The sequence below is a fragment of the Electrona antarctica genome, assembly GCF_951216825.1.
Source record: "Electrona antarctica genome assembly, chromosome: 4".
In the NCBI taxonomy this organism is placed as follows: domain Eukaryota; kingdom Metazoa; phylum Chordata; class Actinopteri; order Myctophiformes; family Myctophidae; genus Electrona; species Electrona antarctica.
Genome location: NC_136809.1, coordinates 45648244 through 45667625, shown reverse-complemented (window position 1 = coordinate 45667625; position 19382 = coordinate 45648244). Strand labels below are relative to the sequence as shown.

Here is a 19382-nt window from a genome sequence, read left to right as displayed (position 1 = left end):
TCAAAAAAAAAGAAAGAAAAAAAAGTCAGTAATGATTCAAAACAATCTTTAATAAATCAACATCAGCCAAACACAAGCACAGGAACACAGGTACCTACCAAGAAAAGAAAAATCATCATGATTCATGTATGAAATGATGTGTGTCAAATACGGTACTTTATTCACTGAGTCTTAAAGAATGTGTCTAGTCTAAAAGATGCACACAGTGCCATTACTTTGACATTTGTCTTATACAATTGAACATATATATTTTTTCTTAATCACTATTATTAAATACTGACTGTAGTAAATGGCACTATTCAATCTAGAATGCAAGCATTGTGTAAATTACTGTATATCAATAATATTACTTAAGACTGTGCTACTGTCTGACAAAAACACAATTTTAAGTAATGCAGACCTATACATTTCTGAGAATGAGTTCAATGAGTTCCCTTACTTAGGTATTGTTTGTAGAAGTTGTCCTTTGACACGCATTTTGACATTAAAGTTATACTGTGTAACTTTTTCAATAAAACAAAGTATATATTTTGACTGGCAAAAGTTTCACAACACCCATTCCATGAATTTCACCCCGTAAAGCCTTTTCTAAACATATTTTCTATTGAAAGTGGATAGGGGTCATCTTTCTCTGCAAAATTATGTCATCTGCCGGGTGGGGTGGGGGGGGGGGGGGGGGGGGAGAGCTTAATTGATCCCTTTGAACTTCGAAGGCATACTGGGTCAAAGGGATCAATTAAGAGCTAGGAATGGCCTGCAGTGACCAGCAAGGAAATTACCAAACTGTAAATGATGCAATGTTAGTTATGTAACTAACGCCATAGTTAGTCTGCACTCATTGTAGTTTTCACAGTAACCACACGGTGGAGATGATACAGCCTGGAGGCGTACTGCACTGTACCCAAAGCCACTCTGTGAATTTAACTCCTGTGTCAGTGGGACCGGAGATGACAAAATCTGGGCAGGCATTCACATGTCTGCAGACAACCCATATGTCACCATGTTGACACACGACACACTCAAGGGTGCCGTGTTATCTCTGGCGTTTTCTCTGTTTGATAATGAACAAGTTCTCGTCAGTGGGGTACATCTCTGTGGCAGCAGCCTTCTTCCTCTCTCTTCCTCTGGCTCGATAGTTCTTCTTTGCCTGTCCAGGCCTCGCCGGCCCAAACAGGCGATCTGAGGTACAGGCGTTGGGCTTGAAGGGCACCCCCGGTGGCCCCTTAGAGCTATTCTTATTCATTTTCTTACATTTCTTCTCTCCTTCACGACGTCTCCCGCCACGGCGTAAGTCGTCTGCCTCGTCAAAAACAACCTTTGCCGGTCTCGCCGGAGGGAGTTGGTCTCTTGTGGTGGGCACTTCTCGCTTGGGTTCCCAACGTTTGCCTGGACCGCTGGACCCTTGACTTTGCTTGTCTGCTTTCTTGGGTGTGAACTTTGTGGCAGACTTATTAAACCTAATGTGGGTGTTGCCGGGCTTGTGAATAATAGGGCTTTGGTAAGAGCGGTGGTTAGCGTGGCGATTGGGGTCTTGGTGATGGCTTGCATAGCTATAGTTGGTTTTCTGTCTCTTCTTTGGTGGTCCTGGGGTCTCAGGCTTTTGAGAGGTGGACCACAGGCCATTTGTATCCAGTTCTGGGAGGGGAAAAAAACGGAAACATCAGATTCATTCGGTCCTATTTTGTATCCGTTTCTACTTGTTCTTGATCAAGATTATTATGATGGCAAGTGGCATGTACAGCTCCATCTCAATGAATTAGAATATTTTGCTAAAAGTTCATTTTCTTCCGTAATATAATTCAAAAAGTGAAACTTTCATATATTCTCCATTCATTGTGCAGTATTGAGATGCTAATTTTCCTTCCCAGCTCAATTTGGCACCTGCCCACAGAGCCAAAACTACTAGTAACTGGTGTACTGACCATGATATTACTGTGCTTAACTGACCAGCCAATTGGCCTGACCTGAACCCCACAGAGAATCTAGGTTGTATTGTCAAGAGGAAGGTGTGAGACTGAACAATACAAATTAATTTACGGCTGTTATCAAAGCAAACCTGGGCTTCCATAACACCTCAACAGTGCCACAGGCTGATCACCTCCATGCCACGCCCCATTGATGCAATTATTTGTTCAAAAGTAGCCCAGACCAAGTATGAACTGCACATTACTGTACATTAACACAATCAGTGCCGGGATTCCTTCAAAATAGAAGCTCTGGGGTGCCGGAAAGACATGGCCGCTTTTACTCGGAACCCCCTCCACGATTTCAATTATACGATACATGATCCAAAAAGCGTTCATATTTTGAACGAGAGGCGGATGAGGAGCAGAAATGAAGCGCTAGTATATCCATCAGATCAAAACCACGGAGAGCGCCCTAGATGAGCAGATACGAGGCATTCTTTCTGCAGGCTAGTGAACGATAAGCTAATATGACTGAAGAGTGAAGCGTACGGTGGCCGACTGAAACAGGGAAAAAATTCAGAATATTCTCTCCTCGCCTGATATCATCGAGGATGCGCGTCCAATGCATGCGTCGGTTGGATTCCCTAGGACGTGTGGACACGTGGGATGGACGAAAACGGTTAATATACTTTTCAGATGGTCGACATTTCTCGTTTAAAAAATCTTTTTTTAGTGGTCTCGTAAAATATTATTTTCATGAGCTGTACGCCATAATCATCAAGATTAAAACAAAAAAAGGTTTTAAATACTTCACTTTATGCACAATGAATTGAGAATATATGAAAGTTTCACTTTTTGAATTATATTACAGAAGAAAATGAACTTTTACAAAATATTCTAATTCATTGAGATGGAGCTGTACATTTGACCAGTCTAGAAGAGGCATTCCTTACTAAGGTGCTTAAGTACCAGCGTCTTAAGGATGCTATTATACAGCTTGGCTACAAATGTAAACTAATTGTGTTCATATTTGGAAGCCTCGGTAATGTCCATAAATCAGTCGTGAGGGGCCCAAGACGAGAGCTATGGCATCAGCAAAATTCTGTTCAGTGTCTGCATTAATTGGCGATGCTTTCTGTACCCGTGATCTGTATCCTGAAGCACTTGTAGAGTTTTCCAAGTTTGCGCATCCACTATTGTTTGTGTTCAAGATTTTCATGTTAAATGTGAATGCAAATAAAGATGTGAAATGTGTGTATGTATGTGTGTGTGTGTGTGTGTGTGTGTGCAGCATACGTTTTTTTATCCTGTTCTGTCTGCTCCTGATGTCATCTCGTGTGTCATAGTGATTGATGAAGGGGGTGTTGGCATACGTTCCTCTGAACATCCTCTGCTGTGTACATGCCTGAGAAAAGACACACAATGCAAAACGTCGTATACACACACAAACATACACGCATGTGCGGGGAAAAAGGCAACCGGAAGAAGGTGAATGCAGAGAGGCCACGTGGAAAGACTCACATGGCCAAAGTGTCCTCTTCTAGAGCAGTTGTAGCAGTAGGGAGGATTCCTCCCTGGGTCGTTTTCGTTTTGCCTCACAGGAGTACCTGCTTCGGACTGAAGAGAATATTGGGTTAAAACAATAAACTTTCCACTGCCAGTAAAGAAGCAGTTTAAAAAATACATCCTACTATAAATCTAGACATGTCTGTCTGTCATATCTGTCTGTAACCCAGCTTTGCTCCTCACTGCCTTGACCAGCTGATCTGCATTTGCACACAGGCATTGACCATTCATTACGTTATGCAGGGCATCTCGAAGCCCTTTTCTCAATTTAACAAATTCAACACTGTTTATCAGTGTTTTTCGCCAACTTTATTTAACTCTAGGACCGTTTTGCACGCCATTGACGCCACATCCGGGCACCTCGCGTTACAGCACTCTTAGTTGCCTATAGAAATCAGCTATACCTCCAGTCGCCTCCACTACGCAGGTCACAGAATCGGACCACTTGACAAAGTTGCTGTAACACGCAGGGGGTGCGACGAGTCCTGCGTGTGTGCGAACGTGACGTCCGCTGACGGGTCACAAGCACGGGCGTGCGTGTGAGCGAGTCGTGCCGACGGACACGCAGGTTCACGTTACAGGCTTCCAGGGTTGCCAACGAGCTGTGTGTGTGTGTGCGTACGCACGTGTAGTGAGAGAGAGAGAGACATCTGTGAGTCCGAGATATACACAGACTGATTACAACTCAAAATTCATGCATCAATCTTATGATCTATCAAATCACATTACCCACACTGTACATAATTATTTGATTTTTGTTACACTCATCTTCAAAGCATCCTGAATAGAATGTAGCTATGTAATCAAACTTGATAAAGTCGAGCAACGTTTTCTTTCTGTATTACTCCCCATCATCTTCCAAGCGTCCTGAATGAAATCCAACAGCAGTCTAGCTTTCCCCTTTTCCCTTTCATCTCTCCCACCATTCACATGCTTTCTATTGATACGGCATGGTGCGTATTGTGTGTTGAATATGGCTGCTGATATAAAGCAATGATTATGCTGGCTATAGTTAGGAGCCTGTAATGACCCTGTATGATAAGTAAGTGTGTGTGTGTGTGTGTGTGTGTGTGTGTGTGTGTGTTGGACACAGGGTCCTGTCCCCTATGGGCCAGTGTTCTGAAAGCCTTCCACGCTCCAGTGCCCACAGCAAATATACACTGATAAAGAGAGAGAGAGCGACGAGAGACAGGCACAGTGCATTTACTGCTAATGTTAGACCCTGACTCACACACAACACACGCACTCACACGCACTCACACGCACGCACAAACCTACAGTAATGCCTTTCGGCACGCACACAAACATCACCACATTGACTCACGTACACACAATTCAATCTCATGCGCACGCACAGTATTTCACTCACACATTCACACAACTCTAATGTCTGGTCTAAGGTGCCTCCTCTCTCTCTCTCTCATTACGCCTCCCTCCGATTCCTGATTCCACGATTACAAATGATTTCCTCCGCACGTCATTTTTTAAACATAGCTTTAGGAAACTGCCCTCCCCTGCCCTCTTTTCTTCTCCTCCATCCATTCTCCATCTCTCCTCCATATGCTTCCCTCCTTGCCCCTATCCCCCCCCCCCCCCCCCCCCCTCCCCTCTCTCTCTTTTCCGCTTGAGTAGTTTTTCAGCAGAAAGGATGAATGCTATTAGAGCGTCGCGTCATTATCGGGTCAGGCCGGCCGGGCCCATCTCCATCACAAAGGCCAGGAGATCACAGACCTCTCTCACACTCTGTCTCTCTCTCTGTCTCTCTCTCTCTCTCTCTCTCTCACACACACACACGCACGCACGCACGCACGCACGCACGCACGCACGCACGCACGCACGCACGCACGCACGCAGGATCACAGTCCCTGTCTCAGGACCCCCTCTTCCCATTCATCTCTCATGTAAATTGGCTGTAGGTCTCTCTCTCTCTCTCTCTAACCTTGGGCTCCTCTTATCTTTCAGTGGTCTGATCCAGCACAGAGAATAAACCAAGAAATGGAATCCTTTCCTTTTCTCCCATCAACGCCACCAACCTGTGATAGGCGTGTGTGCGCGCGTGTATGTGTGCACGGCTGCCCGCACATCTGGGTGTGTCTGTCACGGACAATATTAATTAGTTTGATATATGTCCATAATTCCCATTTTGCTCCCTCTTCTTTTCTCTTTCTAACACTTCCTATCTGTGTGGGTGCCAGGATAGAGGCTATGGAGGTACAAAGCCAGCGAGGCTAGAGTGTGTGTTTGTGTGTGTGTGTGGGGGGGGGGGGGGGGGGGCTGTTTCTCCAAACAGTGGGTCGGGACCCATATGTGGGTCGTGGACACATTGTTATGGGTCCCCTTCATTTTTGTTTCCTACATTTGGGATTTTAGTTATTATTTCAAAACATTTTCAAAAAACATTCCCAAAAAAGCAAAACTTTTCATGAATTAATAACAAAATCCAAAGATTTTTTTTCCAGTAATGTCATGAAGAAAAGAAAAATCTAAGAAATTCCATAAATTAAAACAAATATTTAAGAAGTAGTGAAAGTAGCGGATCTACAAGCTCACAACGTGGCCCGAAGCGGCACATGGTCAGCTTGTAGATCTGCTATTTTCACTACTAGATATTCACCGGGCAAATATCTAATTTCTATTTTGGGTCCCAGGCTGAAAAGTTTGGGAAGCACTGGGCTATGGGTACAAGGGTAGAGGCTATAGGCGGGTACAAGGGTACCCTATGGGTACGAGGGTAGAGGCTATATGCGGGTACGATGGTACCCTATGGGTACACGGGTAGAGGCCATAGGCGGGTACAAGGGTACCCTATGGGTACGAGGGTAGAGGCTATATGCGAGTACGATGGTACCCTATGGGTACGAGGGTAGATGCTATATGCACGTACGAGGGTACCCTATGGGTACGAGGGTAGAGGCTATATGCACGTACGAGGGTACCCTATGGGTACGAGGGTAGAGGCTATATGCACGTACGAGGGTACCCTATGGGTACGAGGGTAGAGGCTATATGCAGGTACGATGGTACCCTATGGGTACGAGGGTAGAGGCTATATGCGGGTACGAGGGTACCCTATGGGTACGAGGGTAGAGGCTATATGAGGGTACCCTATGGGTACGAGGGTAGAGGCTATATGCGGGTATGAGGGTAGAGGTCAAAGCATTTCCGGGCGGGGGTCATGGCCAAAGCATTTCCGGGCGGGGGTCATGGCCAAAGCATTTCCGGGCGGGGGTCATGGCCAAAGCATTTCCGGGCGGGGGTCATGGCCAAAGCATTTCCGGGCGGGGGTCATGGCCAAAGCATTTCCGGTCGGGGGTCATGGCCAAAGCATTTCCGGGGGTCCCCAGCCAAAAACGTTGAGAACCCCAGGCCTATAGGGCCTGTACCAGGCATCATGGAAACTAAACCCATGCAGAGAATTGTTGAGGGCGAGTTAAAAGTGGTTTATGGCTGGCTGGCTGGCTGGCTCTGTGGCGACGCGACAGACACCGACCGGCCCAAATAGAAGAAGAATCCACAGAGCTACAAAGGGATTGGATCTCATCTACAGTGTGTTTGTTCAAGATGAAGCGGTCCATTTCTGGAGACGCTGATAGATACTGCAGAAGAGGAGTGATGGTTTGGTGTGTGTGTTTGTGTGTATGTGTGTGTGTGTGTGACTGTGTGACTGTGTGTGTGTGTGTGTGCGCGCGCTCGCGCGTGTGTGCGTGCGTGCGTTGGGGGGGGGGGGGGGTAGTTTGAGTGTCCTAAGGGCTTGTCTGCATGGACACAGACAGCCACTCATCCGTAGCCTCTCATACATGTGCGCGCGCGCACACACCTGCGTGCACATGTGTGTAAACACACACACACACACACACTAAAACACATCCACACACACTTTCCCACACGTTGCGTTGTGTCTCTCTAAGCCCTGTTCTCCACTGCTCCTTGCCTTGGCTGCTGGTGGTAAAGCTGTGTTAATCCTTGGACCAACACAAAGCTCAGACTGTTACAGACTACAATCTGAAGGAGGGCGCACACACACACACACACACACACACACACACACACACACACACACACACACACACACACACACACACACACACACACACACACACACACACACACACACACACACACACACACACACACACACACACACACACACACACACACACACACACACACACAGTTATAAAACACAATCGGAGAAGCAAACAGGCTTGTGTGTGTGTTTGCGTGCGTGCTGTGGCCGTTTGAACAGCAAAGGGTGTGTGAGTAGGGGCCAGGGCCAGCGGCGGTGTTTTGCATACGTTATTGCAACGATGGGGAGAGGTTTGCATAATGTTACTGGAACCTCAGGGGAACCACTCTGCATGCTTTTATCATAGAAACCAGCCTGCTAACACAACACTAGTGGGCCCATACCAAAACAAACACACCCTTGTGGTGCATGTATGCTTGTGCGCGCGTGCGCACATGTGTGTGGGTATGTGCCAGTGTGCACTGCACATGTTAGGTTAACACCATCTTTGAAAGCAGCTGTTTATCATTAATAACATAATTCTCTTGAAGGATTGCTTAATTTGTATAACATCCATCCATTTACATATACTGTACATACATGGAAACTATGGGAATAAAATCCAATGTTCATAAGACAGGGTTTCCCAAGCCGTCTATTACCACTGGCTGACGGTTCATAAAATGTTGGCGGATCGGCATGGTTGGGGGGGTGGGGGGTGGGGGGGGGGAGACAGTTGACAGTCAAGTACCCGCTGCTATATTATTATATCACAATGTTATATCATTGACCTAAAAAAAGGTTGTCTGTATCAGAGATTACTTTGAATAGGTGGGAAACTTTAGTTAAAGGTATATTTAGTGATTTCACTTAATTCAAATATCACTTATTTTTTCTAATTTTTTGGATAATCCTCCCTACTATAAAGTGTGCTGACCATATAAGGAGTTCCTCCCTGTCCCCAGTGAGCCCCTGGGGTCAAAAAACCCTAGTTTCGGTTTGGGCTTTGGGTGGCAAAGCCTTCATCCAATCAGGATGAGAGGGGCCTTCCTCCAATCATGATGGAGTGGGGCGGGCATTGGTGCACATGCTGTTGGTCTGTTGTACTCCCCCCACTGTAGAGCGTGTGCATGTGCACATCTTGTTACCGGGTGGACCGGGTATTTTTCCAAATCACTGAATGCTCCTTTAAACAGTCATTAAGTCAAATAAGTCATTTTACAATTGGTTGCAAGCTGAAAATAGCAGATCTACAAGATTGTTATTTTCAGCAAGTGTAAAATTGATGCAGTCATCAAGGCCTGCCAAAATACATTTTAGTCGACTAAATCAACTGTAGATTTAGTTGACTAAAACTAGACTAACACTAAACATTCCAGGTGACTAGAATGTGGACAAGTTGCAATGTTTGTACAAGTGGGATACGAGGGTTAGCGCTAGAAGTGGGAAGAGAAAGATGCAGGGTAAGCATGCTGTGGTAAGGTGTGTGTGTGTGTGTGTGTGTGTGTGTGGTGGGGGCTACGAATTAACCAGATGTGATTTCAGATTTTTGATCTCTATTGTGTCTGCCAGTCCACAAAGCCTCAGACCCCAAACCAAAGCCCTAACCCTGTGCTCCGAGTGCAGAGTGCACGTGCGCAGGCACACACACACACACACACACACACACACACACACACACACACACACACACACACACACACACACACACACACACACACACACACACACACACACACACACACACACACACACACACACACACACACACACACACACACACACACACACACACACACACACACACAGGGTGTAATTCCCTGTGGGCCTGTGTTATCTCTTCCCGTCAGTCAGTCAATCAGTGTGAAAACAATCAGGAGGAACCCGATTTCCTCTTTAGACTGACAGAGCGAGAGGGCGAGAAAGAGAGAGAGACAGGGTTGGAGAGAAGAATGAGGGAGACAGAGAATCATGACGGGGGGGAGAGAGAGAGAGAGAGAGCGAGAGAGAGAGAGAGTACGTAATGGTATGGTGAGACAAAGAATGGACAAGGAGTATAATGGCTAATTTGATGTATACTTCCACACAATGTGCTGTGTTGTTGTTAGTTATTTTCAGTGACACCATCATGTGGTGAAGTATAAACTAGGTTGAATTAGGGATGGGACGCTAATCGCCATCAGCGTTTATCGTGATTAAAAAAAATGCTCGGCACTCACAATAATCGCATCGCAGAGATTTTAATATATCGGGAAATTGTCCTCCGTCGTCATAGGACAAATTAACTTTTGTCGAGCTGCAAATTCAGTGCCACTTAAACCCTCCGTACTCGATAAAATGCACCTGTAAAGAGTGCGCTTATTTCACTGTACACAAATCGATTGGCCAAAAACCGCAGATCTACAAGCTAACAACGCGTTGCGTTGTAGTAGATCGTCTATTTTTGGCAAACATTGTTAACCACTCGTGCTTCGAGTGGTTAACAACACTGAGACATTTTAAGTTAATATCTTAAGCATATTTTGATTGTCGTGATATCATTGATCGCAATTATGTTTGCCACGATAATCGTAAGGTGTAATTTTCATATGGTCCCATGCCTATATGTTGAAGGGCAGTTAGACCATATGACAGGTTCCAGGTGGTCCCCAGCTAAATGATGGAGAGTGGGTAACGAAATGGACCCTTATAGATATTATTTCATATAATTGAACACTCGCAAGAGTTAAATTATTAAACATCTGCATTACTTAATTTACCGGAAGTCTACACAATAAGGGCCTTTCTCTGCCCCACCCCTCTCACATTGTTTATATTGCGTTTTAGTTTCCAAGATGGCCGCAGCACCAGGAGGGGGTGGGGCGGAGGAGAGCGGGCGGGGTCGACATAATGCCCTTAATAAATCTCGTCAAATGGTGGTCCGTGCCTCAAACGCCCAATAAATAATGGACCTTCATATGGTCCATTATTGAAAACCACTGGTGTAGAGGGGAGGGGGGCAAGATGCTTCAACCCACTGGTGTAGAGGGGAGGGGAGGAGGGGGCAAGATGCTTCAACCCACTGGTGTAGAGGGGAGGGGAGGAGGGGGCAAGATGCTTCAACCCACTGGTGTAGAGGGGAGGGGAGGAGGGGGCAAGATGCTTCAACCCACTGGTGTAGAGGGGAGGAGGGGGCAAGATGCTTCAACCCACTGGTGTAGAGGGGAGGGGAGGAGGGGGCAAGATGCTTCAACCCACTGGTGTAGAGGGGAGGGGAGGAGGGGGCTGGTGTAGAGGGGAGGGGAGAAGGGGGCAAGATGCTTCAACCCACTGGTGTAGAGGGGAGGAGGGGGCAAGATGCTTCAACCCACTGGTGTAGAGGGGAGGAGGGGGCAAGATGCTTCAACCCACTGGTGTAGAGGGGAGGGGAGGAGGGGGCTGGTGTAGAGGGGAGGAGGGGGCTGGTGTAGAGGGGAGGGGGGGGCAAGATGGTTCAGGAATGGAATGATGATGTTATTCAGGCCGTCTTTCAGGCGAGGTCTGGTAATCTGGTCACACTGTAGAAGGATACGTACTAATCTAGCAGGGCTACGTGCACGTCCTGTCACACTGTGGAAGGATACGTACTAATCTAGCAGGGCTACGCGCACGTCCTGTCACACTGTGGAAGGATACGTACTAATCTAGCAGGGCTACTTTCTGTCACTTTCAGAGGCTTCCGTTGTGACTGATGTCACCGAAAAACCCTGTGTTAATCTAGTGGTGTATAAGAGATATGCATTTATTTGGTAATTAAAATAAGTTGTACTGCTCAGCCCCGGCGGCTGGCGTAGCAGTCTGGGCACCTAGGCTGTAATCCGCGTGTCGCGGGTTCGACTCCCGATCCCGATGATCTTTGCTGCGTGTCTATCTCTCACCCCATTTCATGTCAACCTACTGTGAATCTTTCAATAAAGGAAGAAAAAGCCCCAAAATATCTTAAAAAATGTGTTGTACTATATTTGACGAGTGTGCACTGCTGACTGTGTTGTGTATGTCACACACACACACACACACACACACACACACACACACACACACACACACACACACACACACACACACACACACACACACACACACACACACACACACACACACACACACACACACACACACACACACACACACACACACACACACACACACACACACACACAGGACAGTAACTGAAGTGTTTGATAACTGAGCAGATACTGGCAGCCCAAATCCAGACCTAATCTGATCTGAACTCTATAAGATTATAGAGTTCGAAGAGAAGAATCGATAATCAAATAACTTTGTGAAGACGGCCACCTGGTCTACCACCACCAGCGCCCACCCCCACAGCCAGCAGAGACCACCGAGACGCTAGGCCGGTCACCAGCGCCCACCACGGTGCCAGCGTCACTGCCGTACGGTATCGGGAATTAACTGCACCAACAACATGAGCACCACCACCAGGAATGTCATGCAGGTTCCAAAATGAGATCATAATATGGTTTCATTACATACTGTATACAGTATACACACAGTATGCTAGCATATTCCTAAGAACTCCCCGTGCTGATGCAACTGAAATGGCAAACACTGTCAATGTCTTTGGCAGTGTTTTGGAGCGGTGCAGCTGTGTCCGTCTGTCCCTATGTATGTCCATTTAGTGTAGGAGCTTTTGACCCTATGATCAGCATCATCGGCTGATGACACACACACACACAACTTTACAATTTAGGCACTTAATCCAGAGCGATTTACAGTAAGCAAGAACACATAATACATCAAATGCATAAAAATAGTCATCAAGAATCATACAGTAAGTAAGCTAAGAACCTAACATCTGTCCAACAGTAGAACATCTGTACAATGAAACTGAGTATACACTATAGAGTGCTATGTCTACATAAAAATGCTCTAATCTAATTTACAAAAATTGAGCCTTTGCATAAGGCTAAGGTCGTTGAGTCTAGGGCTGGGATTGGACTGGGTCTGCAGTTCCGATTGCAATGGCAAATTCATTCCATAGTTTTAGAGCCAGAAGGGAGAAGCGTCTGGAACGTGTAGAGCGTTGTCCCGGCGTTCTTACTGAATGTTCTGCCAGCCTCCCTGTGTTGGATTTAGCACGGGTGCGATTTTTGGTCTAACAGTTGAGGAACAGGAGCTTGCTTCATTTTGGACCCACCTTGCTATCAAATAACGCAAGGGTGTTTCTTACGGGCAATAATAGCACTGCCTATTTTCCAGTGTAAACAGAGTTCAAACTGCACCCAGAAGTACAATGTCAACCTTGGCGTTTGAGAGAGATTTAACTGAGGGGTTGGACCAATTATTCACATTTTCAAGTCGTCTCATGCTGTAGTCTGTATACTAGGCTGCTTGCACTGCAGTTGATTTGTTGTTGCAATTGCAATTTTGAGGAATAGAAAACACACATGACTTGCCTATTGTATTTTATTCACGTTTCCCTTTCTTGCATTACGGTATTAAGTTGCAATGGCTCTTTCTCAATAGACATACCGTACAGTAATCAGCCAGCGTTGCGCCCAACATTTTCCCCACCCACCCTAAATGTAAATCCTGGCTACGCGCCTGATGAAAACTGAAGGGGGGGATTAGCCAAAATACTCTTTCACACAAATACATACATGCATGCATACAACACAATACATACACACACATATACGTAGGTTAATACCAACAATCCATCAGTGGCCACCAAGCTCAGAACAGTCTCTTTATCCCATTTGGGCCTGACGTCGAAATTTATAAAATGTCCTGACAGTTTTCTGTCAGGATTTGCATCACAATTTCACGATCTTTCAAAAATAGCAGACCTACAAGCTCGTAGCGCGCCACTCGGTGGCGCGCTACGAGCTTGTAGGTCTGCTATTTTTCAATAGCTAAATTATAACATAATGTTTAAAACACCAAAAGGGGTTCCCGCCCAAAATGGGTTATGGTAGAAATGTGCTACGCGAATGCCTTGCTACCTAGAGCTTTACACAGAGACACCTTGTGCAGAGTGGACCAGCCTTCAGTGTCTCAGTCTACAGTAGAATACAGTGCCGAGAGGCCTTTGACACAGACAGAGGTGAGAGAAGTGGAGAGTCCGCTCTGTACAATGATGAGACAGCAAAAACTGCTTGCTGAAAGGACGTGGATTTAAAGGATTTTCATAGAATGCCTTTTGAATTAAACTCATTCTCAAAAGGGGTGAGAGCGAATGGGGGCAGCAAGCCAGGGGGAAAAAAAAGATTTAGAAGAAGAAGAAGAAAGGTCAAGTCTCAAACCTACAATTTCATGTTCAGCAGAAAGAATAAAAGGAGGGAGATTGCATTGCCCATTACTATTTGATAAAAGTTTCAAACATGAGATTGTAACAACTTGCGCAGCACAGAAATACTGGCCCATGCATGCGATGTGGACACACACACACACACACACACACACACACACACACACACACACACACACACACACACACACACACACACACACACACACACACACACACACACACACACACACACACACACACACACACACACACACACACACACACACACACACACACACACACACACACACACACACACACACACACACCTTTGCAAAGTACTGTACAGGCATCAGCATGCAGTTCTCTATATGGCCAGTGAAGGGCGCTTTAACACCACACAGCAAGGCTGCTCAACCACTACTGTAGTTCTCCAGTTGAAATGATCACACAAGAGGGAAAAGCACCAGACAGTCTTGGTTATGAATATTTTCGCAAATGACTTCCTTGGCGAATTTTGAAAAGAGACACTATTAAGTCAAGGAAGTTGCTGTTTTCTATTTAGCTTGTATTGCAACTTAAGTGTGAAGACTGGATTCGGTTTGGTAAGGTGATTATACTACGTGGACAAGCATTTTTCTTGAGCAATTTTCCTGATTTACCCATTGTTTTGCCAGAATGTAGGACTCAATCTTCTTTCGAACACATTCCTTATATCCTGCTGGTTCTTGTAGTTAGTTTAGCTCTGTTAAACTAAACTGCAGGCAGGCCCGGCATGAATCTGAATGAATCCCCAGTCACATCCAGACACCGCCTTTACATACTAACATGAAATGGGGAAGTTCATTTTGCAGAAGCCGAGTAGCATATCCTGTTATTTATATTCCATCCGTTACCTAGATATGCAATCAATTTCACCATCCTCCACCAAAAATAACAAATGGCCAAATCGACCCCAGGTTGAGGTTATGAAGTGGAAAAACTGCATTTTGTAGTTTATTTGACAAAATAATTCACCTATGTCCTTCAAAGCACTGGCTTCATAAATTACAATTTCTAAAATAAGAGTTTGTGTCAAATTCAATCAAAGAGTGAACAACAGTCAGGTACGTGGTGACTACTAAAACCTGTATGTACATTGTGGACTACATCTGTGTTCCTGATATTGGTACAATACTCATCCATGATTACATCTATTGTACTGTAGCTGCAAGAATACACCGTTAAGCCACCCATATAGGACATTTAGACTAAACGGCATTAGACTTAACTATCCAACATCAACATGATGCCTGAAGGTGGTCAGTAGACCGAAAGCTTGCTAAATAAATACATTGATTGTGCGCAGATCTGAGTGTGCGGAGCTTCCCTTTATTTTCTTTCAGCGGATGAGCGGTGGTTCTTTTTACAACTATCCAACATCCAAAAGAGAAAACTACAATTAAAAAAACTAATGTAGCTATAATAACTATCCTTTCAACCATAAACACTCTTTGTTCTCATTATCCACTTCTAATAACTAGACCGGTGCCCGGCTGTAGAGCACATAGTCGGTAACGATGGAAGTTGGAGATCCATGCACCACCCGGCTATGCAATACCCGTTATACCCATGTCAGAGTACCCGTTCCACCCATCTGTCTGTGTCCCTTTTATGCCCATATATGGAGATTTCTGTCTCTGTCTTCCTTTATTCCTATATATGGAGTTCTGTGTCAGGCATGCCCAAATATGGAGAACAGGCCAGCTCCATATAGACCATGGGCAGGGGCCCTGTCCAGAGCACGGGCAGAGGCGGTTCTGGACAACCGTGGGTCCGACCGACTCGACACTGGGCATTGCACTCCCTGCGAGGGTGTGGAACGCGTGTGTTGAATTACATGCATTACAGCCATACACACAGACAGACATACAGACAGACGTACAATCGTACATACTGTAAAATGAAAAATGAAAAAAACTGAGATATAGTGACATCACACTATCATCCCCTCCCCTAACCCCTCCCCCTTAATCATGAAACAACAGATGTGGGTGCAGCTTCAGTTCAGGTGGATCACCACCCATCACCGCAAACCAGGCATACTAAATGAACTGGTGGGGGTGTCCACATAAAAACAACAATTTAACAAATACTGTACACTTTTTGGAAATAATTCTTCCTCCTTATATAATATTAATACCTGATATATGAGTGATTTACTCAATGGAGAAAAAAAAGTTTTCGGGGAAATCCTGAATCTAGCTGAACAAAGGCCTGCGTGAGCGGGAAGCTACAACTTAGTGAATACACACACATGGGAGTTGAAGACTGAGAACAACAGAGGAGATACGCGGAACACAAAGTGAAGGTTTAGGAAAAATGTGGAATATACACAATGGAAGCTGAAAAGAGCAAGCGCAGGGCTTTTTACAAAGCAACGAAATGAGGAATGAACCAAAAATAGACAACAGAGAATTGCATTAAAATGGCTTCACCATTGTGTACAAAGGAGAAGGTGGCACCTTTCCCCATAGACGCCCCCAAACAGCCAGTGATAGAAGGCTTACCCCACACCTTACCCCAAGGGAAGTCCACACACACACACACACACACACGCACGCACGCGTATCACCAGGAGGACAGGATTCGCTCAATACCCACCACGCCGAACAGACACAGGCACGATCAATAAACACACACACATACAGGTGTCACCCTTGCTATCTAAAGAGAAGCCAATCAATGCTCACACACCGATATACCTGCGCCAATCAGCTGTGTCTGTGTTCATATTCCCTCTTCTCTGCCAGCTCTCGCTCAGGTCTCTTTCACCTTCTTTAACCCATTTTGGGCAGGGACCCCTTTTGGTGTTTTAAACATTATGTTTTAATTTAGCTATTGAAAAATAGCAGATCTACAAGCTCATAGCGCGCCACCGAGTGGCGCGCTATGAGCTTGTAGGTCTGCTATTTTTTAAAGGCCGAAATGGGTTAACCCATTTCGACCTGAGCTCGATTCTACAAATGTCTTCTAAAACAGTTTTCTGAAAAACCTATGTTTCTCTCAATGGGTAAACATCACTGCCTCTCCTACTCTCTGTGCGTCCCTTTACGCCACCATGTCCAGCTCTCCATCACTGCCTGCCTGTCTCTCTGTGCGTCCCTTTACGCCACCATGTCCAGCTCTCTGCTACATCACTGCCTGCCTGTCTCTCTGTGCGTCCCTTTACGCCACCATGTCCAGCTCTCTGCTACATCACTGCCTGCCTGTCTCTCTGTGCGTCCCTATACACCACCATGTCCAGCTCTCCATCACTGCCTGCCTGTCTCTCTCGGATCCGTGCAGAGCAGTGGCGATGTTGTGAGAAGACATGGAATAAAGCTAAATAAAATCTCAAGACTGAAAATGTAATGATGATGTTTTAGGCCGACCAGCTGAGGAAATCATGGGATTTCTGAGACCATTCATGTTTCTGGAAGATGCTTCTAAACGTATGTATTCTATTGCTAGTTTGATCACTTCAAATACTCTTTCATCTTAAAATAACCAATGACCGAAAACAGCTGTATATTTTCGGTGCGCAGCATGCTTTCACAGAATAGAAGACATGCTGGCTTCTATGGAATCCAAATGACTGAAATGAGTTGTGGCTCTTCAATTTATGTGTTAAGCCAAATCTTTACATGTTGTACATTTATACAACGCAAGCTTGTAAAATTTGTTGTTATTCGGTGTGGTCAAAGACTCTCCCCTAAAAGTATGATAAATTAGACTACAAAATAATGTTTCCTTGTCCTGTACAAGTGTCCAAAGCGAGAGGCTTCACTTCATGCAACAGCCAGTGGATGGTGCTCTGGTCTGGTCCTAATACAAGAAGCATGACAGCATCTCACAAGGGGAAAAACTCATTGCACGTGGGTATGAGAGAGAGAGAGACAGAGAGAGAATATGAGTGAGTGAGTGAATAACTATTTATTTTAAAATAGTGAAAATAGCAGATCCATCCATCCATCCATCTTCAAACACTTATCCGTAGTCGGGTCGTGGGGGCAACAGCTCCACCAGAGAGCTCCAGACTTCTCTCTCCAGAGCAACATTAGTGACTTCCTCCTGGGGGATCCCGAGACGTTCAAATGCCAGTGAGTAGATGCGTTTCCTCCAACTTCCTTGGTCTAACCCGGGGTCTCTTCCCAGTGGGACATGCCTCGAGGACCTCCCTAGGGAGACGCCCGAGAGGCATCCTAACCAGATGCCCGAACCACCTAAGCTGGCTCCTTCCCATGCGAAGAAGCAGCGACTCCACTCCGAGTCTCTCTCGTGTGACTGAACTTCTCACCCTATCTCTAAGGGAGATGCCAGCCACCCGTCGAAGAAAACTAATTTCCGCCGCTTGTATTCGCAACCTTATTCTTATTCTTTCGGTCATGACCCACACTTCATGACCATGAAGTGATCAGAGATCAGCAGATCTACAAATGATTTAAAGTAGTGAAAATAGCAGATCTACAAACGTATTCAATTTGTGAAAATTGCAGAGCTACAAGCTCACAATGCCTCGCTTTCTTAGGCGTTAGTGACCACGCTGAGCGCTACCTTGTTTTCCTCCAATGACACTTTAGTTTGCTTCAGTACACTAACATGCAAAGGGTGGGGGTGAGTGCGGGCGTGCCGTGCAACCGTGCCGCACGTGCAAGAGAGAGAGAGAGAAAGGGCTGGTGGGTCCAGAGGAACAGTGCGTAAAAAAACATCACATTCTCCAAAAGCTGTCCTCCAAGCCAAAACCATTTACATGTATTATTTAATTTACTATTAAAAATGACAGAAGCCCAATGAGCTGGAAATGTTACTGCTATACACACCATTAATGGCACTACTGTATACAGAGTGTGTGTGTGTGTGTGTGTGTGTGTGTGTGTGTGTGTGTGTGTGTGTGTGTGTGTGTGTGTGTGTGTGTGTGTGTGTGTGTGTGATAGTAGGTAGGTATCCTTTCTTGTAATAAACCCAGAGCTTTGTGGTCTATATTCTGGTTTGGAAGAGTTTGTTAGTCGAGGACCAGGTGCGCAAGCAGACAATTCACGTGTGTGTGTGTGTGTGTGTGTGTGTGTGTAGTGTGTACGTGCATGCACGCATAGAGGATAAATGGACCCAGTAGCAGGGAGGTCTGACAGAATGCCTTTTCACACCTGGCTGAGCCCAGCGGAAGGTGACAGAGTCACATCTCCCAAAGCGAACGAACACACACGCGTGCACATCCCACAAGCATACATACACACACACAAGCACACACACACACACACACACCTCACATTGGGGAGTTCAGGGTCATAAGCAGCATCATGAATAAAATGAGACCGTCTTAAACAGAAGGAGCCCTGCGAGGTGTGTGTGAGTGTGTGTGTGTGTGTGTGTGTGTGTGTGTGTGTGTGTGTGTGTGTGTGAGAGAGAGAGAGAGAGAGTAAGAGAACGTATGTGTGTAGGCCCCTAACCCCCACGCCAGTTTGGATCTGTAACGACCTTCTGTTCCCGTGCTTAAATGGCTTAAATACTTCAATTAGACCTGGGTCACAATCCACCACCCGTTAAAGCACAGTCCAACACACACACACACACACACACACACACACACACACACACACACACACACACACAC

The 19382-nt window shown here is 45.7% G+C and overlaps 1 protein-coding gene across 2 annotated transcripts in view; it reads right to left on the bottom strand.

Annotated features, from left to right (window-relative positions):
* Nucleotides 1–35: 35 nt before the first annotated feature.
* The window catches only part of zcchc7 (zinc finger, CCHC domain containing 7), a 72295-nt gene continuing 52948 nt past the window's right edge, over nucleotides 36–19382 (bottom strand). For both annotated transcript variants that reach the window (XM_079498852.1, XM_079498853.1), the window contains exons 8-10: nucleotides 3429–3524; nucleotides 3204–3312; nucleotides 36–1635 (exon numbers count right to left, since the gene is read on the bottom strand). In XM_079498852.1, coding sequence (XP_079354978.1) covers nucleotides 1034–1635; nucleotides 3204–3312; nucleotides 3429–3524 — 807 coding nt within the window. In that variant the 3' untranslated portion in view covers nucleotides 36–1033. The remainder of the gene's footprint in view (nucleotides 1636–3203; nucleotides 3313–3428; nucleotides 3525–19382) is intronic.